Source organism: Oncorhynchus clarkii, chromosome 12, assembly GCF_045791955.1.
Source record: "Oncorhynchus clarkii lewisi isolate Uvic-CL-2024 chromosome 12, UVic_Ocla_1.0, whole genome shotgun sequence".
NCBI lineage: Eukaryota > Metazoa > Chordata > Actinopteri > Salmoniformes > Salmonidae > Oncorhynchus > Oncorhynchus clarkii.
In genome coordinates, this window is record NC_092158.1 from 77,759,623 (window position 1) to 77,787,324 (window position 27,702).

Below are 27,702 nucleotides of genomic sequence, written 5' to 3' on the forward strand. Positions count from 1 at the left end.
CGTGACAATGACAGCAAGTTGAGCGTGTCTTAGATAAATTCTTGCTGAATGAGGTCAACTTTGTTTTACATGTAAACAGTGGCATGCCTGCTGGAGTCACACTGAGTGCTGAATACCGGTCTGAACATTCCTCATGATTACACAGAAGGTGAATCCTTTCTCTTCTCACTGTTGGCATAAATCTATTAGCATTTTGTATAAGGAAGTGCTGGTCAACAGTGGTATGTTTGCATGTAATAATCCTTCATTTATAATCCTAAATAGCATCATCAAATACTTGACATTTCTGAAGCAGCCAGACCATGATGCCACCACATTCAGTGCATGCCAGACTGTCTCAAGGCCTCTAATGATAATGACTTTGTAGCCCTCTAGGTCCACTGGGACAAGAATGAGAGGAATCCATAATACTGTGATTGACTCAGACCTCTGCAATGATGATGAACATCGCCACCAAGCCACCAGCATCCCTTCGCCATTGTTACCCTGTTTGATTCCAAACAAGATACACACTTAGTTGTTACATAAAAGCCACTGTGGTATGATCATGTGGTCCTGCCAGCCAATATAAACTGGACAACTTGATTACGTTTTCACTAAAGGGTTTGAGAAAAAGAATAGCACCACTTATATTACAATGGAGTTTTGTCCCTATTAAGCTGAGTTGCCTCTGGGGGAAGTGTCCTCCTCTTACGCACTAAACACCCCATTATTGTGCTGTAGGACTGGCGTGATGTACCAGAGCACCAGAGGGAAACAAAGTCTTGTGATTGTCACTTGAGACATACTCTATTGAAAAGGCTTTGTTTCCATGGTAAAAGAGCACAATGCATTTTGTTGAACTGATATGCTTTTATTGGCCTTTGTGTATGTAAAGACTCAATGTGGGACTAAAGGGACTGAAAAGGGATGACCTTTCATAGTAGGTTACAAAATATTGTTACACAAAGACCTTTTCATGAAAGACTTCAATAAACGGCACAATATATTAGATTCAATTTTGCATTATTCAGGCATTTATGAATGCATATTTTAGGCTACACGTTTAGGGGGGGAAAAGGTGGTATCCAGAACCTAAAAGGTTCTAGGTATAACCATTTTGGGTCCCATGTAGAACCCTTACTACAGATGGTTCTACATGGAACCAAAGAGGGCTTAAGGATAACAAAGTCAAGGTATTGGAGTGGCCATTACAAAGCCCTGACCTCAATCCTATAGAACATTTGTGGGCAGAACTGAAAAAGTGTGTGCGAGCAAGGAGGCCTAGAAACCTGACTCAAATACACCAGCTCTGTCAGGAGGAATGGGACAACATTCACCCAACTTATTGTGGGAAGCTTGTGGAAGGCTACCCTAAACATTTGACCCAAGTTAAACAATTTAAAGGCAACGCTACCAAATACTAATTGAGTGTATGTAAGCTGCTGACCCACTGGGAATGTGATGAAAGAAAAAAGCTTAAATAAATCACTCTATTATTCTGACATTTCACATTCTTAAAATAAAGTGGTGAATCTAACGGACATAAGACAGGGAATTTTTTACTATGATTAAATGTCAGGAATTGTGAAAAACTGAGTTTAAATGTATTTGGCTAAGGTGTATGTAAACTTCCGACTTCAACTGTATAATTGTCTGTCTGTAGAACAGTTCATTCTGTTTATAGATGCTTAATTACGCCATTCAGAGAGCCGTGAGGATCCACAGTTAGTCAGTTAAACTGTTTTAAATGGCCATCTGCCCTGACAGGCAGTCACACACACACACACACACACACACACACACAGGACTAAATGTACAAAAACAACTTTTATTTTAGTTTCAGAACTCCACAGGCACTTAAACAGATCCACATACACAACCCATATTTTCCCCTGCTTTCAGCCTCACACCATCTTAATAAATGTATTTACCACTCATTCCCTGGCAATTATAACAGAGAGCAAAGCATTGACGTTTAACAGCGGGTTAAAAAGGGGCTACAGTACTGTATTAATGGCTTTGGTAATGACAAAGCAGAGAAAGTATTGCAACAAATATAAAGTAGTTACAATTTCAAACAAGTATAAAATGTATGTCTTAGTACTGCATGTATTAAACTAATTGCATAGGTTACATACAAAAGTGCAGCTTTATGTAAATGTATAAAATACTTTACTAAATAGATCAGTTCTGTGCTCACCTTCATGTAACACACTCCAAGTAATATTCATAACAAAGCATGCTCATAACATACTGGTGTACAGCTGGTCTGATTACAGTAACATACAGCTATATTCAATAAGAACCACATTTGGTTGCTGGTTTTTGAAAATGAGGTCATCAAAATATACTTAAACAGACAAAAACTATGATTTCATCCAAAACAAATAACTGAATGAAAATGGGGGAAAAAACATCCTTGTAAGAAGCACTCTGCATGCAGCATTAAAATTCCATTTAGGATTTATACGCCTCACTCGACCACAGAGGATGGCAGCGATTGTTTGGACGCATGACAACAGATTGCCACATAGGTACAGGATGAGTGACAGCATGAGATCCTTGGCCAACCCAGTCTTTAAGGCATACTCCACTATATACAATTACACACCTGTACACACCAGAGCTTTTGCCCTTCTCCACACCACATGGGAGAGCTCTACTCTGCTGGGTCAGGCTTGTTCTTCTTATTCAGGACTTTGAGGAGGCGGTCAGACATCAGGTAGGGTCTCTCCGCACTGCCATCATTCCTCTCCAGGTCCTCCACTGAAGAATCAAGGAAAACATCGTGAGACAAAAATATGAAATGATTTCAAAAGGAAAAACTTGAACATTGTTACATTTCCAAGCAGGGGCCAGAACAGAACCAACTTGTGATGGATTATCAAAGCTTCAAGGTTACGCCAAGTTAAACAGAAGTACTTTAAGTCATTTAACATGTCATCCTACAAAACATATAATTGGCCTGCTTCTGACAGAATTGGTAAAGCTTGCCTAGTCAAACCCAAAAGGAAGTTTGTTACCTTAGCTTGTTCCCCATCAACACAATGCAGAAAGAGAATGAGGAGGAAAGACAAATAACAGAAAGACTGGCAGCTTTAATCACTAGCAGACATACTACCAACATGCACAATAGCACAAGAAAGAGAGAAAAGAGAAACTGCATTCAGTTAATGCTCATAGATCCTAGGAGTCTCCAGGGCAGTGCATCAAACAGACCTTGCTGACAGGCAAATATTTCAAGGCAATGAGGGATCTGATTGCATTGCTTTACAGAACAAAAAATGGAGTCGCTTCCCTCACAAGCGGAACTAAGAAATACATTTCAGTATATATAAAACTACATATGGCTTTTATAGATCATTGAAAATATCACATTTTAATAATGCACTGATAGCAGTAATACTAACGATGGAAGCATTGCAGAGATCTTTTGAATGCTTTAACTGTAAACAAATGTGATATCTGTAGGAGGTTCAATACATCAGACCAAAATGGATAGTTAGTCAATTAGGCACATTGTTTCCTATGGCTGACAGTGTTTTCCATCTAGCAACAATGTCAGAACTGCAACATGTTCACTAAAACATCAGTGGAATTCCTAGCATTGTTTATGGGTCAGTGTCTTTTTTCCCAAATCAATGAAACAACTATCATTTGCCAACTCCAACCATTAAGAGCACTATATATATATATATATATATACACACACACACACACACACACACACGTTTCTATAGGGAGAAGGAAAGACACTGGTCAAGCAGTTGACTTGTCCAAATTCAGGCCTTGATGTCAATCTACCAATCATGAACAGTAGCATGCCCATTTCTACAAGACAGATCTGCAGGTGGAGATCTCGTCCACAGTGTCTTTGCTATGACTACCCCTAAACGTCCTGCTCTTTCCCCTGCATCGGAGGCTGCTATTGTTTCAGCTGGACGTGTTGGTCATCTGGCTGATGTGGCGAGGACTGGGTTGGCTCCTCGGTCTCCTCCACAGCCTTGTTCTCCGACAGAATGTCATGGAGCGAAGCTGACATGTAATACGGTCTTGCCAGAGAGCCATCATTTCTCTCCAGGTCTTCGCCTATGTGTGTGTGTGTGTGTGTGTGTGTGTGTGTGTAAATGGGGTCAAGGGATGGTTGATTGGAAAACAGGATGATGAAGGTGAAGGGTGGCATTAGTATGGGAGATGGAGGAAAACAATATGAATTGAGAAGGGAGAGAAAGAGAAAGTCTGTCAAAATTCCCAGCAAAAGCACCCATTCACATTTTAAATGAATAGATCAACACCTAAACTTCCCCATTGTCTGCAACCAGCAAGTTAACATTAGTCCTAGATAGCTGGGTTAGGATCAATAACTTAGCAATAAAGCATTATGAAGAACACCAGAATATCATCATGCAATTCATCATTAGTGGCAGCCCAACACCATTAGCAGTGAAAGAGGTCATGAAGAAAGGGAGAGGAGGTCACCGTTTCAGGACAACGAACTCTAGACACATTGGGACATCTTTACTTCAAAACATGCCATTTAGTAAAGCTTTGAGATGTAAAAGAATTGCCAACACGAGGCAGCCATTTCCTGAGTATACTGTGTACACCATAATCCTTTACCTTCTCACCACTCGTACCTTGTGTTTGTGGGGGAAAGACGATGCGTAAAACAAGAGGGGGATGGTTCTACTGTTACTCACAGAAGCAGAGGAAGAGTGTGTCCACACACATGGCGTACACACTGAAGAAGCCGTGGGCAATAAGGTAGGAACCAACCACCACTGTCTGAGGAGAGAAACACACTCCAAACATTACAATACATAACACCATAGGTTACACTCAGCTACATTTAAATCATAGATTAAACTACATAACCCACCAGACCCGGAGCATGGCTATGCTACTCACCAGGATGGGAACCCAGTAGTAGTGGAGGTTGGGCGCTGTGTTCTCAAAGGCCTTCACCCTCCCAGAGAAGAAGAAGAACGCAAAGATTCCTGGGAAACAGGACGGAAGAGTTCTCTTCCAATAGCACAACTGGTTGTCAACAATGAAACGTAATAAAACTAAATACAATCATTAGAAGACTACTGAGAGCGTGTTATTGTTCATCATGTTTCCTGTAGAAACAGCCTCACTTACCCACAAGCCCCACAATGAGGAGTTTGCCCAGGAACAAGAGGAAGTCTGTCACCTTGTCCAGGACAGCTACCCTACAAGGTCAAACAGTGATACGTTGTGATGATCATAGTCCATTTTATAAAGTACATTAAGTCAACACAAACATTAAGAGACAGCACACTCACTCACCTGATCATGTTCCTCATAAGGAGGAAGAAGGCATCTTTGGCAGACGTGCAGAAGTTCTTGCCATATATCGCCACCTAGAGGCAGCAGACTCAAATTCATAATCAAGCATAAACCAAACGTTCTCCCACAGTTAACATTTACAGATGATCCAGGTGACAAAGCTCCTCTGAAATTAATTATATCCAATATGACATGCATTTAACTGGGTGACATTGGGCATAGTAGGTGCACACAAACAGGTAGTACACAAACCATAATGTAGGCATTTCTGTTGATGAACTTGATGAATTTCTCCAGGCACCAGAAGCAGCACTTGAGACAGCACAGTAGGAACTTTGTGCACTTATTTTGGGTTCCTTTAGGGGAGAATAACAGACAGTAGGGTAGAACCAAATCAGAGCCAACACAAGTACTAAAAAACCCAACATTCATACACAGCTAGTGTAAAGTATGATGAGGGTATACAGTGACAGCTGTGTTAATATCAACATACCGTAGTACTGCTAATACAGGATCTATGGCTCACCTTGTAGCTTGTGGTCGATGTACTCCAGCAGAACCCTGATGATCTGGATGATGGAGAGGATGAGCGAGCCAAATGCCAAGGAACCTGTGTGATACCTGAGCAGGGGAGTGAGGAGATGTCACTAACCAACCTTATTAAATGGCGCCAAGATATGTACATGATGCTCTGTTGCATATGTGGATATCTGAACACCCAACTTGGTTAGGAACAGGAACGTAAACAGTCATACACACCTGAGTGATCTGCCAAGGGATGAGAAGATGGGGAAGGCAGGCATGTCGTCAGGCTTGACCAAGGCCCAGTAGTAGGAGGCAAAGGCCCCAGCCAGGGTCATCTGACCCAGCGCTGTCACAAAGTTGGCACACCAGAAGAACAGGAAGACGTTGTAGAACTGCAGGCCAATCAGGTACTTGTGGTAGACCGTCTCTCCACCGTAGAAGGCAAACAGACACTTGGAGTCTGGGCACTCCGCCTTCATACTGGAGGTGCTGAAGTTCTGGAGGAGACAGGTAGAGAAGAATCAACAGTTGTATACACTTTTATCATGGAGGTGATCGATGGTTCAATGTCTCTCCAATTAAGATCAGGCTGTTAGATGGTGAAATATTGCATGGGCTAACGGAAAAGCAGGACTCACAGCTGGCTCGCAGATTTTCCTGGAGTGATCACAGGCCGTCTCATTGAACACCTTATAGATGGGCTGATTGGAGGTGGACAGGAACCTGGCCAGAGGCTGTCAAGGACTAGAATATGACCCAGAGAACTACTAATCCCAGCAAAGGCACATCAATCGTTCAGAAGAGCATGTTGAGTTACTCAAGCCTATGAGTCATTTTTCTCCAAACATGAAGGATACACAGCGGTGACAGCCCAGTAGGCGATGACAATGGATAAGAGGGCAAAGGTGAACAAGGGGTAAAACAGGGCTGACATCACATACCCAATGGCCCTGTAAACAAAACATCACAGTTTAGCACTAGAAAGGTCTTAGCCACCATCTATGTATTACACCCCCATTTAAACCACAATGATCTAGCATTCAATGATCCATTTCCCATCCAATCCCATTAGAAAAGGCTGTAAGTGCAGAGATCACTCCCGTTTCCTGACCTGCTGGCTTCTTTGATGAGAGCGATAGCGATGAGGATTCTATTCCTGAGGAAGATGAGCAGCAAAATGATGATGACCTCCACAATGGCCAGAATAATAACTAAAGAGAACGGGAGAGAGAAAGGCCATAAAAACAAATGGAGAATTCAGTCACGGCCATTTATACAAGAATCCTAGTAGTCCTTAGTATCAGTTTATGCTCGCAATAACACCGCAATGCATTATATCTAAGGGTTTATAAAAGTTACCTGGCTAACATTGATCCTGCTTCATGATATACAGTAGAACTCTAATGTATTGGCCCAGGTGTATACCTCCTGAGCCACACTAGCTGTAAGGTTGAGAGGAGGTTAGTGGGGAGACTTACTGAAGGCCAGCCAGGTCTGTCTGATATGCAGGTACACAGAGAAGTCTGTCTGGAAGCCCAGGTCCTTTAGAGTGACATTAGAGCCTGTCTCTGACTTCAGGCTAACATACTCCATGGAGCAGTGGAAGATGCCTGTGGTGCGATACAGAGCATGGCCACAAGAGAAAAGTACAGCATTTAGATAGAGAGATGGGAAAGGGACACAGGAGATGGCTTTGTTGATATGAGCGTTCATAGAGACATGAACATTAAGAAACAACTAAAAATGGGACTTCTGTTGAACTGGTCTTTACCGTATCCAATGACCAGAATCACCATGACGATCATGACCCACACCATGATCCCGGCCAGGAAGCGCAGGAGGACGATGAAGAGGAGACTGATGAGCATGGCAATCACCAACCCTCTGAACCCCGACACAAAAACAGACGATAGTGCCTACATAACTCACTCTTTGCTGATCAAGTGCTTTGGAATTCAGTGTTTATGCATTACTGCACAATAGTGTCAAAGGGAAGATGCTGACTTACATTAGGATCCAGTACCAGGACTGGGTGTAATCCTCAAAGATCTTCATGGCCACTTGTCGAGCTTCAATGACCACTGTGGCATTCCTATAGAAGAAAATACAGTGACCAATGCTGATTGTAGATGTAGCCCTAGCAACCATGACAGGACAACATCATGCAAATTCTGTTTCTGTGGACTCACTTGACCCCCGCCACCAGATCTTTGGCATCTCTAATGTTCCCCTCCCCGTCATCAAACTTAGAGTTATTTCCCACTGTGATCTCCCCTCCCTTCTTCTGGCCCAGGGCAGGGAAGCACCTGCGGGTGACTGTAAGAAGAGGAAGGGGGGTAAAGGAGAAGACACAGGACAATGAGGGAGAACAGTAAAACAATGTCTTTCACTCTTTTCAAATTCCGGAAATGGGGAGGATGGGCTGGCCAGATGGAGGGTTGGGGAGTTTGACTCAGAGGAACGGAAGAAGGGCAGGTAGACAGGATAGGGGAACTAGAGCCGTACTTACAGGGTTTACTTGGCGTCAGCATGGCAGGACACAGGCCAGAACTCAGGATCTGTGTTACAGTCTAAAACACACATGAACAACCAGCACTTAGTATCTCAACCGTTGGTGCGGCAATGTATATTCAAAGTTTGAATGGCTCACACTAAATTGCCACTGGGCACACTATTGTTGTAGAACAAAACACTGTCACATTCTTGACATTTTATTGACATTGTCATCCATGTTGATTTTGGAAAACTACTACGCCACCCATCTCAGAATCCTCTTCACATGCTACTCACCAGCCCCTCTAGACCCTCCTTGCAGAAGTTCTTATAATACTTAAAATCCTCTTTATTGGTGTAGGCCTTCAGGAGCGTCATGAACTTATCAGGGCATTTCTCCACACACATCTGATGGCAAAAGAAATGTAAGGCATGAGCCAAGATAATACAAGTGCATAAGCATGCATAAATAACATGTTGTTCAAGAACGTATCAACTGAAAACAAAGGTTCAGGTCACCTGTGTGGTTGGGCACTGGAACTCCAGCAGCACCATGGGACTGGCACACTTCATGATGTTGAAGTAGAACAGCAGGGGCTTCGTCCTACAATACAAACACAACCAGTTGTTCAGAGAACAGGAGCAGGTTAAAGAAAGTGAATGCCCAGGGGAATGATGGAGACAATCAACACATGAGTGTTTGTGATTGTCTGTTATGTATTCCACCGTGCATGAATGGTGAGGGCAGAACTTACTCCAGAGGTGTGCCTGCCTGCCCACAGAACTGTCCTCTGCTGTCTGTGGGGTAGATCACCTTCCTGGGGTCTCCCTGGGACCAGGCTAGGGGAGAAGGGAACCATCAACAACAAAGAAACAATCAAATACCAGGCCTCTTTAACACACAGACATGCTTTAGGTGAGCAGCACTCAGAGACATACCTAAGGGCATGACTCAGGGTATACCCAAGTCCTTAATATGGGGTCAGTTAAGCTTGTTTGTGCCTACAGGACACATTTACTTACCCAGAATTCCCACTGCAACATAGCCCAGTATGCAAATAATGAAGAGGATGCAGCATACAATGTCAGTGCAGCCCCTAGAGTAAAGAGAGAAGGAGACATGGAAACGTTATGGGAACAATCGTTTTTAGATGTGAATTATGTGCCTTCCTGACTACAGTGTGGATGAACTGGCAATCCTCTCACCTGTTATAGATGGGGCCTTTGAAGGTGGGGTCATACTTTTTTGGTTCACCTAGATGGAAAGAATGCAAGTATTGAAAAATACAGTAGGAATAACATTTCAGATGGTAAATGGCTTGCAGCGTAGAAGTTAAATGAAAGTGCACACACTGCAGGGCTGTCAGAAGGCATTTCATAACCAAGATGCACTTTGACACTGTTCCATGTGGGGGCGTCTGCCTCCTAGTTATACATTTCATGGGGTAAACAGAGTGGATTGCCCACGCGTTGACATTCTGCTCCCTTTACTGTTGGTCAGATTACTTTTCCCTCGGGGCAGACACACCTGGCAACCCAACAAATTCCTCTGTAGTGACTAAGCAGCCCTTCTGCAACATGAGAACCTGCAGTACCACAACACAGTCACCAGAGGTCAGCGACTCTACTGTGTGAGCACAACCTATTCATCGAATCACATTTTTATTGTCACATGCTTCATAAACAACAGGTGTACACTAACAGTCAAAGGCTTAGTTAAGATAAAATATAAAAATGGTAGCACAAGGAATAATACACAGTGAATACCGAATAACAATAACGAGTAAAAAGTAACATTTTTATATACAGGGAGTACCACTACCGAGTTGATGTGCAGGGGTGCGAGGTAATTGAGGTAGCCATCTACATCACAGGTGGTTGGTGGCACCTTAATTAGGGAGGACGGGCTGGAGAGGAATGGTATCAAATACATCAAACATGGTTTCCATGTGTTTGATGTCATTCCATTTGCTCCATTAGCCATTATTATGAAACATCCTCCCCTCAGCAGCCTCCTGTGATCTACATATAGGTAGGGGTAAAGTGACCAGGCAACAGGATACATAAGACAGTAGCAGCAGCGTATGTGGGGAATGAACTCGTGTGATGTCTCCTTCAACCGATGTTACATTTGATTGAAGGACATAAGACACACAAAATGACAGATTAACCTTTTCATCCGTATTGATTACTTCTTAAAAGGTAAATGTTGATTAATGCCATGAAAAAGGTATTTTTAAAAATCTGTTCTTGTTAATGTTTCTTGATTTTCTTAACTTGATAACATCCCCCAAATTAAACTAGGCTATAAACCAGTGCACAATATCCTCTCCCTTTCATACTCAATATAATGTGTAACCTGGATCTGAACCCTAGGGTTCCAACAGGAGGAGCAAAGAGACGACAGACTCTCCACATCTGCCATCAGCCCACATAAATCAAAGTTACCTACAGTTACTGTACAATGAGGGAATGAATATGTCATGAGCAAACTACATTCACTCAATGCCAGTTCTAAATCCTCAGACGACCAAGAGGAGGCATTAATGTCAACTACATTTAGGCCTAGATGAGAAAAGGTACGGTTATAATGATCAGTCAGAAGTGCTCAAGTTGAGCCATAGTGAATCCCAACTTCACAGAACATCAATAATCACAGTCTTAAGGCGGTTGAACCACTGGGTACTATAGAGTATGACGTTCAGCATGGCGGCCATTAATAATGCAGAGCAGTGGTCAGGGTGCTATTGCAGCATGCATTATAGTGGGCCTGCTCCCAGAGAACATCAATCCACTGGACACAGCAGGTCCACAAGCACAGAGATACAGAGTCTGGATGTTAAAGTGTTAAATGGGCATAATCAGCCTGAGATGCCCTTCAAAGACATGGTGGAAACAGCCTGCCGAGGGAGTGTAGGCTGGAGCAACATGCAGAAACATTTGCCCAAAACAACAGTGGCTGATGCATTTATATTTTATCAGGGCTGAAAACAAACAACGTTTCCTGCCAATTTTTCAGCCCAGTCCTTTTACACACACACACACACACACACACACACACACACACACACACACACACACACACACACACACACACACACACACACACACACACACACACACACACACACACACACACACACACACACACACACACACACACACACACAGCAGCAGCATTTGATAGAGGAGAGAAAAGATTGACACAATGTTCACTTGCATTTCTCCACACACCTGTATAATCAGCAGGTTTAACCCACACCCATTCTCAGTCATGTTGTCATAATGCCGATACTAGAGGTCTAGTTTCACCCAGTGTCGCGCTTCTCTAGAGACAAATTACACCACCCATTAACAAGCTCCAACTGACAGATTCATTAAAACATTCAAGCAGTGAGAAAAGCTCTCTCTCACTTCAAGAACAAACTTAAGTTACAACCAAACCAGCCATCATAAAAGACACAAACAGCTTTTCATAAGGTTGAAAAAGGTAAAACCACATAAGCTCTAATGAAACTAAAATCAAGTAGGAGCAATTAGTAGTTACCATTCTTTCCGTAATAGGGTTGCTGCTCAGGCATCTTTAAATTCCTTTCTGGTAGTCAACTTATAAATGACCGGAAAACTCTCCCGCTTTTTCTTCAGTCCTTTTCTGCTTCACTTCCTTTTCCTGCCAACTGGTGTGTTTAAGAACGTGAGAGCGACAGGTATTGTGGGGAGAAACTTGTCCGACCTGTCTGCAACAGCTCTGAGCACACCCCTGTTCCTCAGAGTCCACCCACTGTTCCCCCCCAACAGCTGCCTAACTCAAATCTCTGGTCCACCTGTTCCTTTCTCTTTCCCCTTTTCCCTCCACACAGAGCTCTTTTTGTCTGTGTTTCTCTCACTCTCTGCCTTTGTTCCTGGCTTTCTCTACCTCTTTCACACTCTCTCTCTCCCCAGAGTTTGGTCAGGTAGCTCACCTACAGGGAAGGGTGGGAGCACAACCAAGGCAAAATGGGTGGAGACAATTCCTCGTTTTTCACAACACTGACTCTCCCCTCCCCCTCTGTGAAAGAGCTGCTGGATATCCTTGTGGATCCCAAGCAAACTACACAGGAGTGATTAAAAGCATGTGTTTGGGGAAAAACAAAAATCTGTTGTGTGCACTGGAGACTGATGAGACTCTGGTGGGCTGGTTATAATACTGGATAGATGAGCGCTTTAATCAAGATCTCCAGCCCAGAAGCTATTTTGATTGTCAAATTAACACCAAGCTATATTTCGATAGCTCTAAAAGTTAAATAAGGTATCATAAATGGCAATTCTGATATTTTTCCACTAATTGACCTTTTGGCGAATCAGATCAGCTCTGAAAAAGATCTGGGCCCATTGTTGGTTCTAACAAACTCAGCCTTAAGATGCTTTGGGAAACTGGGCCCTGATGTGAAAGATCTAATGTGGTTATTCAAAAGACCAATTTGTGGAAATAATATCCGAATTGGACTGCCTGTGTAAACACAGCCTTTTTTAAACTTCATTCTAACGTCACTTCTACTTTTAAAAAATTATTGTCACACCAGGGCTGCGTTCAGTATGTTTTTATGTTCTGGAACATTCAACTGAACGGCCAGGTTGGGGAATGCTGTATCATGGCCTCTGCCCTTTAAATACGTCACTTATTGCATCAAGGCATGACTCGCCACACCCACCAAATGAGAGCAAATGTACCTTAAAGTCTGTTCAACGTACAAACCGTTTCTGCAACGTAGCAAACGTTCAAAGCAAACTGAGCGCACCTCTGCTGAATAGAGTATTCACAAGGTGCATTCAATTCAAAGCTGCTCATTAGGAAGTTCATTATAGGCTAAGATTGTCTATTATAGTGACAAGATAGACATGTGACTGCTCTAACAATGTAAATACATATCCTCAAAGATGGAAGACAGGTAGGAGGATGGACCATTCCAGCCAATGAGAGGGCAGATAAGCGTGTGAACAACTGGCCATAGAGCTAGATAGAGGACTCATCCTTGTATCTGTGCCATTATAGTATCTGTGACAGCATGGCATCTCCATTTTAAGGTAGTACATTTTCTTATTCTTCATTGGCTGATTGCTTCCAACTCATAGGAATCCCCACCCAGTTGACTACTTTAAAATGGTGGAAGTCCTCAATGGCTAAATCAATCAGGGCTTGACATTCACTTTTTTAGCCAAGTTGGAGAGATTTTTGTTAATTGTCCGAAAGCTCTAGTCACTAGTCACAAAAGCCAAAAAATATGACTGAAAATGTTTTGTATTATGCAAGTAACCACAAAATAATTAATTATTATCACTGGTATTGACAATGGAAGGCTGCTGTTCTGATCCCATGTATTATACAGTATCTCCTGCCATTGTGGCCTTGAGCAAGGCACTTAACCCCCACAAAGTAAAATACGCACCAGAGTCAGCTTATCAAGGTCCTGTTGAGCAGCTGATTTTTTGCAATGTGCTGTGTTCAAGCAAGGCTGGAGCAAAAGCCTGCACACCCAATAGCACTCCTGAAATCTCCTGGAGCATGATTGGCCTCCCTGCAACAATACAATTACAACCAAATACTTTTTATGTCTTTATAAAATAATTCCCTCATTCAGTGAACCAGGGATCAAATGGTTAAGGTAGCTAACTAAGATGTTTATCTATTTATAAGGTTCAAATATTCAGTGTTCAGGGGAGATCTTGACAGCATAAGAGTTACTTGTCAATAAGCCTAGTCTAGGAATATTCTTGTAACTTTGTCAGAATTACATGGGCAGTATTGACATTTTGAGAGACGGTTTTACAACCGGAGTTTGCAGCATTGGTTTCATCAACTGTGCACCCTGCATGTCAACTGTGCACCCTGCATGTCAACTGTGCACCCTGCATGTCAACTGTGCACCCTGCATGTCAACTGTGCACCCTACATGTCAACTGTGCACCCTACATGTCAACTGTGCACCCTGCATGTCAACTGTGCACCCTGCATGTCAACTGTGCACCCTGCATGTCAACTGTGCACCCTACATGTCAACTGTGCACCCGTATCAACTGTATGTCAGCCATTTGCGATTATACACGAGTGCCGGTGGAAAGTTATTTTAGGACATTGGACATGACAATGACACTAATACATGCTAAAAGCTAGATAGTTAATGATTGATATGATTTAATTAAGTGTTATACACCTACCGGTGCCCAGCCCAACTAGCGGGTTAGCCAATTCAAAACATATTGTGTAGTTTGGCTGGTTATCCAGTTAGTCTGTTGTATATCATTATTTTACCTGCTGTGCAAATGTCTCTCTCTCCCTCCTCTGGTAATGGCCCACTGGAACGCAGGTGATACACACACCATGACTTTTACAGGATTTTCATTGCTGACCAGAATTTGCTATAACTGTGCAAATAACTCACTAACTAGTAATAAATATCAACAAATGTGCACATGCTGCTACTTTGATTTCAAAAACGCATCTCGCAACTGCAAGACGTAAAGACCTGTCAATGCAGGCCTACAATACTATACTCAGCAGCATACCACCCTGCATACCACTGCTGGCTTGCCTCTGAAGCTAAGCAGGGTTGGTACTGGTCAGTTCCTGGATGGGAGACCGGATGCTGCTGGAAGTGGTGTTGGAGGGCCAGTAGGAGGCACTCTTTCCTCTGGTCTAAAAAAATATCCCAGGGCACTACACTGTCCTGTATAGGGTGCTGTCTTTCAGATTGAACATTAAATAGGTGTCCTGACTCTCTGAGGTCATTAAAGATCCCAGGGCACTACAATGTCCTGTATAGGGTGCTGTCTTTCAGATGGAACATTAAATAGGTGTCCTGACTCTCTGAGGTCATTAAAGATCCCAGGGCACTACACTGTCCTGTGTAGGGTGCTGTCTTTCAGATTGAACATTAAATAGGTGTCCTGACTCTCTGAGGTCATTAAAGATCCCAGGGCACTACACTGTCCTGTATAGGGTGCTGTCTTTCAGATTGAACATTAAATAGGTGTCCTGACTCTCTGAGGTCATTAAAGATCCCAGGGCACTACACTGTCCTGTATAGGGTGCTGTCTTTCAGATGGAACATTAAATAGGTGTCCTGACTCTCTGAGGTCTTTAAAGATCCCAGGGCACTACACTGTCCTATGTAGGGTGCTGTCTTTCAGATGGAACATTAAATAGGTGTCCTGACTCTCTGAGGTCATTAAAGATCCCAGGGCACTACACTGTCCTGTATAGGGTGCTGTCTTTCAGATGGAACATTAAATAGGTGTCCTGACTCTCTGAGGTCATTAAAGATCCCAGGGCACTACACTGTCCTGTATAGGGTGCTGTATTTCGGATGGGATGTTAAACGGGTGTCCTGACTCTCTGAGGTCATTAAAGATCCCATGGCACTTATCGTAAGAGAAGGGGTGTTAACCCCGGTGTCCTGGCTAAATTCCCAATCTGGCCCTCAAACCATGACTGTCACCTAATAATCCCCAGTTTACAATTGGCTCATTCATCCCCCTCCTCTACCCTGTAACTATTCCCCAGGTAGTTGCTGCAAATGAGAATGTGTTCTCAGTCAACTTACCTGGTAAAATAACAGATAAATAAGATGTGCTCTGCTGAGATTGGGAGGACAGTGTGCAACACATTGCACCTGGAGGAGACTGATCGGAGTAACCTGATGTTTGATATTGTGATTGTTTTTTACTTGTCCATCTGGACAACTTAAATCTATATTCTTCTTGTCCGACAATTGTTTTACTTGTCCCGGGCAAGCGGACAAGTATTAATGTCGAGCCCTGTCCATGATGAGTCCTCGATCTATCTCTATGAGAACAGGTACAATGCCGATATAAAGTCGTTTTTTTTTTTCAAAAGTTGCCGAAATGCCATGTGCGTCCACTTATCAGTGCATTCGTAACAACCCAACCATTATGAAACTTCTATTCGATCAAATAAGCCTCACGTAGCAAATGAGCAATTACATTTGGTCACACTTGATTGGATAGAGCATCTACAGACTGACTATCAAAATAGTCTAACCTTACATTTTTTTGTTGACCAAATTCAAAACTTTCATTGACCTCCATACAAAAATACCTCACTTCGTGAGCTTATTTTCATGGACATATTTTGGGCTGAATAAAACCTCTCGCTTCACCTATTCCTCTTTGTTGTATCCAGGTGTGTCCTCTCAAAGCCATTGCATGTCATATTCATATGTGTTTTCTACCCTCTTGTGGGAACATGACTGAATTACATTGGGTGGTTTCACCCAGCCTGGCTGGATATTCACATAACCATAACCACATCCTGTTGTGCCATTTCCTTTGCTTTCATTGGGTTTGCACGCTAGCGGGATATTAGACTACTTTTTATTAAAAAACATTTAGCAGTGAGCAATGAAAAGCAATATCTATACCAATTCAATTTAGATTGCCTTTGAGGTCGACCGATTAATTAGGGCCGATTTCAAGTTTTCATAACAATCTGATATTTTTTTTTTACACCTTTATTTAATCTTTATTTAACTAGGCAAGTCAGTTAAGAACACATTCTTATTTACAATGACGGCTAGGAATGGTGGGTTAACTAGTCCAACGCTCTAACCACCTGCCTCTCACTGCACTCCACGAGGAGACTGCCTGGAAGCCACGGTAAGTTGCTAGCTAGCATTAAACTTATCTTATAAAAAACAATCAATCAATCATAATCACTAGTGAACTACACATGGTTGATGATATTACTAGTTTATCTAGCGTGTCCTGCGTTGCATATAATCGATGGGGTGCGTATCGTTGCTCCAATGTGTACCTAACCATGAACATCAATGCCTTTCTTAAAATCAATACACAGAAGTATATATTTTTAAACCTGCATATTTAGCTAAAAGAAATCCAGGTTAGCAGGCAATATTAACCAGGTGAAATTGTGTCACTTCTCTTGCGTTCATTGCACGCAGAGTCAGTCTATATGCAACAGTTTGGGCCGTCTAATTTGCCAGAATTTTACGTAATTATGACATAACATTGAAGGTTATATTAATGACATAAGCCTTGTATTTTTGTGTGTTATTATGTTATAACTAAGTCTATGATTGATAGAGCAGTCTGACTGAGCGGTGGTAGGGACCAGCAGGCTCGTAAGCATTCATTCAAACAGCACTTTCGTGCGTTTTGCCAGCAGCTCTTCGTTGTGCGTCAAGCATTGCGCTGTTTATGACTTCAAGCCTATCAACTCCCGAGATGAGGCTGGTGTAACTGAAGTAAAATGGCTAGCTAGTTAGCGGGGTGCGCGCTAATAGCGTTTCAAACGTCACTCGCTCTGAGACTTGGAGTGGTTGTTCCCCTTGCTCTGCATGGGTAACGCTGCTTCGAGGGTGGCTGTTGTCGTTGTGTTCCTGGTTCGAGCCCAGGGAGGAGTGTGACGACCCTCCCACTCTGTCTGCCCTATTCTCTCTTTGTTCTTGTTTCCTTATTAGGATGCCGGTGGGCGGAGTTGGGAGGGTCGTCAGCTACATGGGAAACACCTGGGCCCGGTGTCTCCCAGGATAAATACACCACTTCCCCATTCATGGAGGAGACTCTCTCCATGCAGACACCTTTATAGATTTTGTTGTGTTTCTTGGTGGTTTTTGGGTTGTTTGCTTTAGCATCTTTCAACACCCTGCATTATCACATTCATGCATGCAAAACACTCACTTACACTACTGATGACTGATTACACACACACCATTGTATATTATACTTAGTTACTTTATTTAATAAATCTATATTTTGTTACTCCTTATCTCCACGTTGTCTCCCTTTTGTTACGGGCTTTGAGCCGGTTCATGACAGGAGCGAGGAGAGGGACGGAAGCTATACTGTTACACTGGCAATACTAAAGTGCCTATAAGAACATCCAATAGTCAAAGGTTAATGAAATACAAATGGTATAGAGAGAAATAGTCCTATAATTCATATAATAACTACAACCTAAAACTTCTTACCTGGGAATATTGAAGACTCATGTTAAAAGGAACCACCAGCTTTGATATGTTCTCATGTTCTGAGCAAGGAACTTAAACGTTAGCTTTCTTACATGGCACATATTGCACTTTTACTTTCTTCTCCAACACTTTGTTTTTGCATTATTTAAACCATATTGAACATGTTTCATTATTTATTTGAGGCTAAATTGATTGTATTGATGTATTATATTAAGTTAAAATAAGTGTTGATTCAGTATTGTTGTAATTGTCATTATTACAAATACATTTTTTTTAAATGGCCGATTAATCAGTATCGGCTTTTTTTGGTCCTCCAATAATCGGTATCAGCATTGAAAAATCATAATCGGTTTACCTCTAATCTGAACCTAACGGGATGCTGTGTATGCTGATAATAAAGACAGATTATGGAGTCTGTTTCATGATGAGCTGTGTTTGGAAAATGGGTATTGATGAGAAGCTTCTGTTGGAATCTCTCCATACTCTTTCCAGGCAGTGTAGTCACTTGTTTTGGCCAATGGGATAGTCTATGTCATTCTGGGAATGTCCAATTTTCCATTCATTACAAGTTAGTGAGAGAAAGCAAAGGCTCCCTCTGTCCTCATTTTCTGTAAGACCCTACTGGCCCTATTATTACAAGCACAGTAGCAGACTGTTTACAAGCTACCAGCACAAAATAGCAAATCAGCAACAGTCTCAACATCTCAATGGGCTATGCACAAGGAGGATATTTCACCCTGCAAGAGTTGGATCTCCACTGAATACATAATACAGGTATGACATGAATTCCCACATTTCAGTGTCACATTTTCTCTACAACTTCTCTATGGCTTGAGAAAGGTTTTTAAAAAGCTACAGCACATTAGGAACAAGAGCACAACATGGTATTCTGTTGGGGAAACATGGTGAGTGGGAGTGTGCTGTCAGGCCCTGCCAGCTTTATTCCATTTATTTATCCTTTCTTAAAGGGGTGCCTATGGCCTCAGCTTCACTACATTCACTATCAGGACAAATGTTATTTGCTACATCGGTTGTTGTAATAACTTTATTAGAGTACACTACCATACCTAGATGTTTCCCAAGAATCTGCACAAAGAAATATATATACCACTGTTTCTCTTGTGGACAGAGAGCTCATTGTATAGTGTACTACACAAGGTCCAAGGCAGTTTTACTTCTGGTTTTCTTGAGCTTCAGGTATTTGCTTTGGAACTATTCTAATGTTTCCTGAGTCGAATTTCCCCTCAATATTATCCTTCCTCCCTACCCTCTCCTCCTCTCACAGTGAAAACGATCATAAATAAGGTCAACCTTCCATTAAATGTTTTCTGTCCACCATGCCTGAATATATTGTGCCTGTCATTCTGAATATGTGTATGCACATATCTGGAGAGAACAGAAATAATGTATTTTGTTTGGGACTGGTGAACAGCAATGCATTTAAACAGTATGCACTCATCCAATGTGCACTTCTCCTGAGTCAACTATTATACAGAGCATTCGGAAAGTATTCAGACCCCTTCACTTTTTCAACATTTTGTTATGTTACAGCCTTATTCTAAAATGTATTCAAATGTTATTTCCCCTCATCAATCTACACACAATACCCCATAATGACAAAGCAAAAACTGGTTTTTCAAAATGTTTGCAAAAAAACTGATATCACATTTACATAAGTATTCAGACAGCTCTAGGAAGAGTCTTGGTGGTTCCAAACTTCTTCCATTTAAAAATGATGGAGGAAACTGTGTTCTTGGGGACCTTCAATGCTGCAGAAATGTTTTGGTACCCTTCTCCAGATCTGTGCCTCGATACAATCCTGTCTCGGAGCTCTACAGACAATTCCTTCGACCTCATGGCTTGGTTTTTGCTCTGACATGCACTGTCAACTGTGGGACCTTATATAGACAGGTGTGTGCCTTTCCAAATCATGTCCAATCAATTCAATTTACCACAGGTGGACTCCAATCAAGTTGTAGAAACATCTCTAGGATGATGAATGGAAACAGGATGCACCTGAGCTCAATTTCGAGTATCATAGCAAAGGGTATGAATACTTATGTAAATAAGGTATTTCTGTTTTAAGTTTTAATAAATTTGCCAAAAATTCTACAAAAATGTTTTCACTTTGCTATCATGGGGTATTGTGTGTATTGTTGTAGAACTTTTTTTTATTTAATCAATTTTAAAATAAGGCTGTAATGTAACAAAATGTGGAAAAGGGGAAGGGGTCTGAATACTTTCCCGAAGGCATTGTATACCCCTGAGAAAAGAGAAGCATGTCATATCAACACAGTAGGCTATAATAGCAGCTTCCCCTCCTCAGTCTGTCTCTCATTACAGTAAGTGCAGTAGTAGTGTTGACTGAGTGCAGTATGTATGACCGTTTCCCTCATAGGGAGTTTTCAACATCAAAATAAGATTGACTTGACCAAGAGTGCTGACTGCAGCAGATAACATAACTACTTCAGAGATATCGAAACTAGATATGGAGCCTTGTTGGTGGTTAGGGTAGGGAAGTGTGCCCTCTCTCCAAATATCTCTGCTGGTAAAAACAGCATCCTCTTTATGGTCTGGACTAGATGTCTGTACACTTTGGATCAGGGTTCGAATTACAGAGCTACCAGGACACCCCCATAAATGTTACAAATATCAATGTTGGTCCAGTCCACTATTTTTAGAGTATCCCAAGAGACAATTCCATCCATTCCATGTAATTCCATCCCTGCTCTGGACTTTAATCCTAAACAAAACTCTTCTGTAACAATGAATATCTCTGAATATAAGATGCTCCTGAGTCCTAACCATGTCCTCTTCTTCAGTTTCCACTTTCTGAAGCCTTCTGGATAAACAGGCCCATCTTCCTGAGGAGAGAGTGTCACCTCTACTGTCTGTCTCCCTAATTTACTCCAGTGAGAGACTCTCTCAGGGACAACAGACAGCACTGCACTTCACTGAAACAGACGCCCATTCATGTCTTGTCTTTGTTGTTTTCTCCATTGTGCTCAGAGCAGAGATGGATAGGCCAGAGCCTCAGCACCAACCCATTAGACAACATCAATTAGGTTACTTGGCTATGTTTTGATAACATTGACAAAGAAACGCAATTACATTCTCTAAAAGTCTGCTAAATGAACCTAATTTCCAAAACAGTGCTCTATTTTTGTACCCCTTACTCATGGCTCTGATTCAGCTACGAAAATCTACAAAACAATGCAGAATTCCAAAGAATATAGTGGTTTTTCACCTTCCAAACATCCAGATATGACAGACCAGACAGGCTGTGGGAGGGCAGCCAAGTCCAACAGTGATGACTACCAGGAGGAAGGGCATGGCATACCACACAAATAGACGGGGCTTCCTAATAACTCAACATCACTATTACAGGAATTGATCTCTGCCACTTCTCTTCTCCTCAGGCCCCATGACCCTAATAACTTTCCCTAATAACTTAATCTAACACAGGCTGTCTGCTGTCTGAATGGAAACAAAACGTAACTGCTGTTGGGTTAATAAGTCACATGAGTCTGTTTGGACCAGACTGTGATCAAGCAGATTAAAAAATAATAATTGGGGCTGGCAGGGAACACTATTATCCTTCCCTAGGGGCATGCCACTGGGCACAGATGTCAATTCAACGTCCATTCCACGTTGATTCAACGTAATTTCATTTAAATGTTGTGGAAACAACATTGATTCAACCAGAGTGTGCCCAGTGGGATGCCTGTTTATTCAATACAGTTGTTGAGTAAAGTGACAATGTGGGAAGTGATAACACAATGACAGCTGTTGTAATAAAAAACAATTGGATTGGACTTCAAATGTAAATGTTCATGAATAGCAAAAACTTCACTGTTGCTACTCTTAGAAAGAAAGGTGCTATCTAGAACCTAAAAGGGTTATTTGGCCATCCCCATACAGGAACCCTTTGAAGAATAATTTTTGGTCCTAGGAAGAACCCTTTTGGTTCCAGACAGAACCTTTTTGAGTTCCATGTAGAACCCTTTACACAGAGGGTTCTACATGGAACCAAAAAAAGTTATACCTGGAATCAAAAAGGGTTCTACCTGGAAACAGAAAGGGTTCTCCTACGGGGACAGCCAAAGAACCCTTTTGGAACTCTTTTTTCTAAGAGTGTAGCTGGACCTTGCCAGAGCTTGAAATAAAGATCAGAGAGACTCTGGATCAAGTTTCAAACCACTCTCCTAAATATGTCTTATAATTACACATAATCCAAGACTGCACAGGGCTGTAGGCTGTCTGATCCTGTCAGTTCCCCTGTTATTGAGGTTTCCTGATATGTGTTGGCCTGAAATTACTCCATGATGTGAAATGGGGATGACTATGTTAGATCACAGCCTAAACCCCACTGTATTTCTGAGGCAGTCCTGTTATACCATGAAAACCTCAATTACAACCATATGAACGCATCTACAACATTAGCACATGGGAGAGTCAGGTTCAAAGAAATGTTGAGAAATGCTGGGGGAGATATTGAAAACCATTTCTTCATAAAAACAGATACAATCTAAAACCAAGTGAGGGCTGTTCATTTCTGCACGGTGGTAGCCTGTGTCAAACTCCCCATAGTTATGTTTTTTGTACATTGCCTTCTTATGTGAAACCCTGACAGATTTCCATGGAATGCAGAAAGACTTCACACGACTGCAAAACAAACGCACAAGGAACAAACAATGAAGAAGAAAAAAGAAGGGCCTCGGTCTACCAATCATCACACTATTTATAACCACACAAACACATAATACCTGATTATCACTAAATATGCTTCCTACTGGTCAGATTCCAATATATCTGCACCTCCATCATTATTTTCATTTAAGAGTAGTACGCCGAATTTGACAGTCATTTGGGAGAGTCATTTGTGTCACAATATAGTGCTAGAGGCCTTTAACCCCAAAACTTTTCACAGAATGTCTTCAACTTTATTTCCTGCCAAGTCACAGCTTACTATTCCCACAATGCAGTTTGTTGTTCAACTGTCTTTTCTTCCCATCAAAATCTTGCTCTGGTGTTGACCTGACTGCTTGTTTGTATGAGGGTTATAACACATTCCTAAATCCTGTATAGAGGGAAGAGGCAAACAGTGCTATACACAAAATAGTAGCCTATACTGAGGTTGTAAAATATATTGTGCCAGGAAGAGAGGAAAAAGTATTGGATAATGAAAGAGAGGGTTTTAAATAATAAATGAATCATCATAAGACAGGCAGAGGGAGGAAAAGGCTGTGTGCTGAGGAAAGAAGAAAAACAGCTTTCATATGGCTGGAGAGGGGAGACAGCTAACAAGTCAACCATAAATCTCGCCTTATCCCTCCTCCATGTTGTTCACAGGGCCCTGCAAACCCCACATAAAACCAAAACACAAACAGTGAAAATGAGAAAATATGTCAGTGTTTCTACATCTTGTGGACAGTGTTGAAACTGAAAACAATATTTTAGCTCACAACAAAGGGTTCCAGATGTCTGTGATGCTGCGAGAAAGTCTACATTTTGAGCGAATCTCATTATTTCTTTCTTCTACTGGTTTTCACCATGCTTTGCTGTACTAGAATTACAATGCTAGAACTGCAGGCAGCAGTAGCGTACCCGCAAAATGACTGGGTGTGCCACTACTTACACATTTTGGGGGTATACAGTACCAGTCAAAGTGTGGACACACCTACTCATTGAAGGGTTTTTCTTTATTTTTACTATCTTCTACATTGTAGAATAATAGTGAAGACATCAAAACTATGAAATAACACATATAGAATCATGTAGTAAACAAAAAAGTGTTAAGCAAATATATTTTATAGTTTAGATTCTTCAAAGTAGCCACCCTTTTCTTCGATGACAGCTTTGCACACTCTTGGCGTTCTCTCACATGCTTTTCCAACAGTCTTGAAGGAATTCCCACATAAGCTGAGCACTTGTTGGCTGCTTTTCCTTCACTCTGTCATCCAACTCATCCTAAACTATCTCAATTGGGTTAGGTTGGGTGATTGTGGAGGCCAGGTCATCTGATGCAGCACTCCATCACTCTCCTTCTTGGTAAAATAGCCCTTACACAGCCTGGAGGTGTGTTAGGTCACTGTCCTGTTGAAAAACGAATTATAGTCCCACTAAGCGCAAACCAGATGGGATGGTGTATCACTGCAGAATGCTGTGGTAGCCATGCTGGTTAAGTGTGCCTTGAATTCTATATAAATCACTGACAGTGTCACCATCACACCTCCTTAATGCTTCACGGTCTTGCCCCAAGCAAGACTCTTCTTCTTATTGCTGTCCTTCAGTAGTGGTTTCTTTGTAGCAATTCACCTTGAAGGCCTGATTCATGCAGTCTCCTCTGAACAGTTGATGTTGAGATGTGTCTGTTACTTGAACTCTGTAAAGCATTTATTTGGGCTGCAATTTCTGAGGCTGGTAACTCAAACGAACTTATCCTCTGCAGCAGAAGTAACTCTGGTCTTCCTTTCTTGTGTCGGTCGTCATGAGAGACAGTTTCATCATAGCGCTTGATGGTTTTTGTGACTGCACTTGAAGAAACTTTCAAAGTTCTTGAAATTTTCCAGATTGACTGAAGTAATGATGGACTGTCATTTCTCTTTGCTTATTTGAGCTGTTCTTGCCATAATATGGACTTGGTCTTTTACCAAATAGGGCTATCTTCTGTATACCACCCCTACCTTGTCACATCACAACTGATTGGCTCAAGCACATTAAGAAGGAAAGAAATTACATAAATTAACTTTTAACAAGGCACACCTGTTAATTGAAATGCATTTCAGGTGACTACCTCATGAAGCTGGTTGAGAGAATGCCAAGAGTGTGCAAAGCTGTCATACTTTGAAGAATCTTATATTCTGATTTGTTTAACACTTTTTTGGTTACTACATGATTCCATATGTGTTATTTCATAGTTTGATGTCTTCACTATTATTCTACAATGTAGAATTTTTTTTTTTTTTTTAAATAAAGAAAAACCCTGGAATGAGTAGGTGTGCCCAAGCTTTTGACTGGTACTGTATATTTAAAGTCCAAATTACAACCATGGAGTCAGACTTTATCATTTTGGCAGAGGTTTGTCTACTCCAGCAGAGATTCTTGCTCATTTTAGGAAGCATAAATTAACTAATGTATTATGAGAACATATCTTCAAGGAAAACCATTTCCCTTACATGAACAACAATTGTTTGGATCCATTAACCTACCAACACCTTTATATTGCAGGGAATAGCAGGTTTTTGCTGACAATAGCTGAAACAATACACACAGTATCTTCTCTAAATTCATATTCAGACCTACCATGAGGCATTTTGTTAATTAACTAATCTATATTTGGATGGTGTTCAAATTTCTGTCAGCACAAAGCTGGTGAGTTGTCCTCTAGTGTGCCATACCAGGCTGAGGAATGAAACAACTGGACATGCAAAGGCTGAGTAGGGACACTACAGCTTAACCCTAACAATCGTAAACTAGATGTTTACTACTGATTAACTGAAAATGTTAGAGAATTGAAAGAAACTTCAAAGCCCACAGCCTATTTGAGAATCATATTGTATGATAATTTCAGATAGGCTACAGTATTTGCATACAAGTGTGCATTTATTGTATGGAATATTGTAGGCCCTTATACCACTAATTGCTCAGCAGTCTCATTGTTTGGCACAGGGATGAGACCTGGGCGTGGGAATGTGAGAGAGGCAACAACAACATAGGCTAATCAAATGCAATCTGTAGGCTCGCCCAAAACAGAAGCATAGACTATTACGCATGGAAATTATGGCTCGATTTTGTGAGAGTCAATTTCCATTCGTCTATTCTCTGAAAAGGAGACAGAGAAAAGTTGATTGAGTTAGGCTACGTCAATGGGGTAAATCAAATATGTAATAGCCAAATGCTGAGTTAAATTGTTACATGCATCCAGCACACACCAATACAATGTTGCATTCCACACTCCAGTCTTCTTCATACATGAAAACGAAACTATATGGGGCTAGTCGGCTAGCTATCCCAGGACAGTGAAAGCGCTGTTAAAGATATACGGTACCCTATATAAACTAAAAAAGCTAACAACTTACCATACTTCGGTTTCTCACCCTCCAGTTCCATCATGAATTAGTGAGTCCACTTGTAAACTAAAATTGTAAGACTACATATATCATAATTCACAGTCCAAATGGTAGCCTACCGATAAAGTTACTTCGCAGAAATCCACTACAAATCTGAACCAAACTTTTAACATTTAGCGAGGCGTTACTTCTTGAAAAAGTTGACCAGTGAATGCCAACAAAACTTTGAATGACGGGCAAATATACGAATCACTGGACGTGGGTGTGAGCACGATGACACTGCTATTATAACGGTACGTCAATGTGACCATATAACATGCAGACAGTATAGCCTATCTATTTATCTTCATATGCAGAGCACATGGACATGTTTTTATACAGTATGATACAGTGTGTCAAGAAGAGACGTTGCAAGATTTCCTAAAATACTAAATCATCTATGTCAGGACTGGAGTGGAAGAACCGCTGTGAAAAGGGACTAGGAGTACGATACAGGTTAAGCCTACTTGCTCAGTAATTAGTTTTCTAGTTTATCAGATTAATTGAGCTACACAATAAATACGTAAGAACTGTGTTGGACGTGCAGTCAAGTAAAAATATTATTTCCAAAAGAAAGAAGAATACTGGAATTGGTGCCTATCTATCCAACTCAGATGACTAGCAAACAATTACATTACACTGGAAGGCATCATATTGGCACCATATCATCGTGGCTATTGTTGAAAATGTGTGACTGTCCTGGTAAAAAAAGTTACATAATTCAGCATAACACCTGGTGACTATACACCATGTCAGTTTGTTTCTGTCTCAGCATGGCTGGTACCTTGAAGGTCTTACCTAAATGGGCATCTATATCTCACTGCAGGATTCCTTAGGGCCTTTCAACAGCACACTGCTTCTGCCAAGTGTCACACAGGATTAAAGTGCTTTTTCCCCCAATTATTAATATATTTCATTCTCATTTAGACCTTTTTCTAAATGTGGGATGGGGAGTTGCATGTCTGGAATCAACATCTCTTTGCACATTTAATTAACAACAATCATAAACAAACCTTCAATGAGCTTTGTAGAGTTTTATAGCTCTATTATACTCTATCATAGTAGTGCATGTTACATTGAGCTCATTACACAAATGCCAATGTGCTGCACTCTACTGGTAAAGTCGGGGCCCAACATCTTAGAATAATATGAAAATGATCCTCCTTTTATGATCCAGAGAGACGGGCAAAGTCATGAAAGTGGTTGCTCAAGTAATCAGACTCTAGTGACTTAATGTTTAATTGTTATCTACAGGAAAAACGTTCCAAGTCATAGTCAAGTTAATGTATGGAATG

General features: G+C 41.4%; 1 protein-coding gene across 4 annotated transcripts; it reads right to left on the reverse strand.

The window, feature by feature from the left end:
• Window positions 1-1,796: 1,796 nt before the first annotated feature.
• On the reverse strand, window positions 1,797-26,584 carry LOC139421373 (choline transporter-like protein 2). 4 transcript variants are annotated; one of them, XM_071172203.1, is made up of 22 exons: window positions 26,378-26,584; window positions 9,517-9,565; window positions 9,334-9,407; window positions 9,066-9,150; window positions 8,830-8,914; window positions 8,608-8,718; window positions 8,327-8,387; window positions 8,007-8,133; window positions 7,826-7,909; window positions 7,589-7,701; window positions 7,296-7,427; window positions 6,929-7,028; window positions 6,675-6,767; window positions 6,456-6,540; window positions 6,052-6,314; window positions 5,819-5,913; window positions 5,545-5,648; window positions 5,293-5,366; window positions 5,125-5,195; window positions 4,891-4,979; window positions 4,683-4,767; window positions 1,797-2,748 (listed from the first exon to the last, which is right to left on the reverse strand). In XM_071172203.1, exons 1-22 carry the CDS (start codon window positions 26,409-26,411, stop codon window positions 2,642-2,644), a joined length of 2,121 nt encoding a protein of 706 aa, XP_071028304.1. In that variant the 5' UTR covers window positions 26,412-26,584; the 3' UTR covers window positions 1,797-2,641. The 4 variants fall into 4 exon arrangements, with proteins under 4 accessions (XP_071028304.1, XP_071028302.1, XP_071028303.1 ...); XM_071172201.1 differs by having other exon boundaries at window positions 1,797-4,071; XM_071172202.1 differs by lacking the exon at window positions 26,378-26,584 and adding an exon at window positions 11,858-12,269.
• Window positions 26,585-27,702: the final 1,118 nt, after the last annotated feature.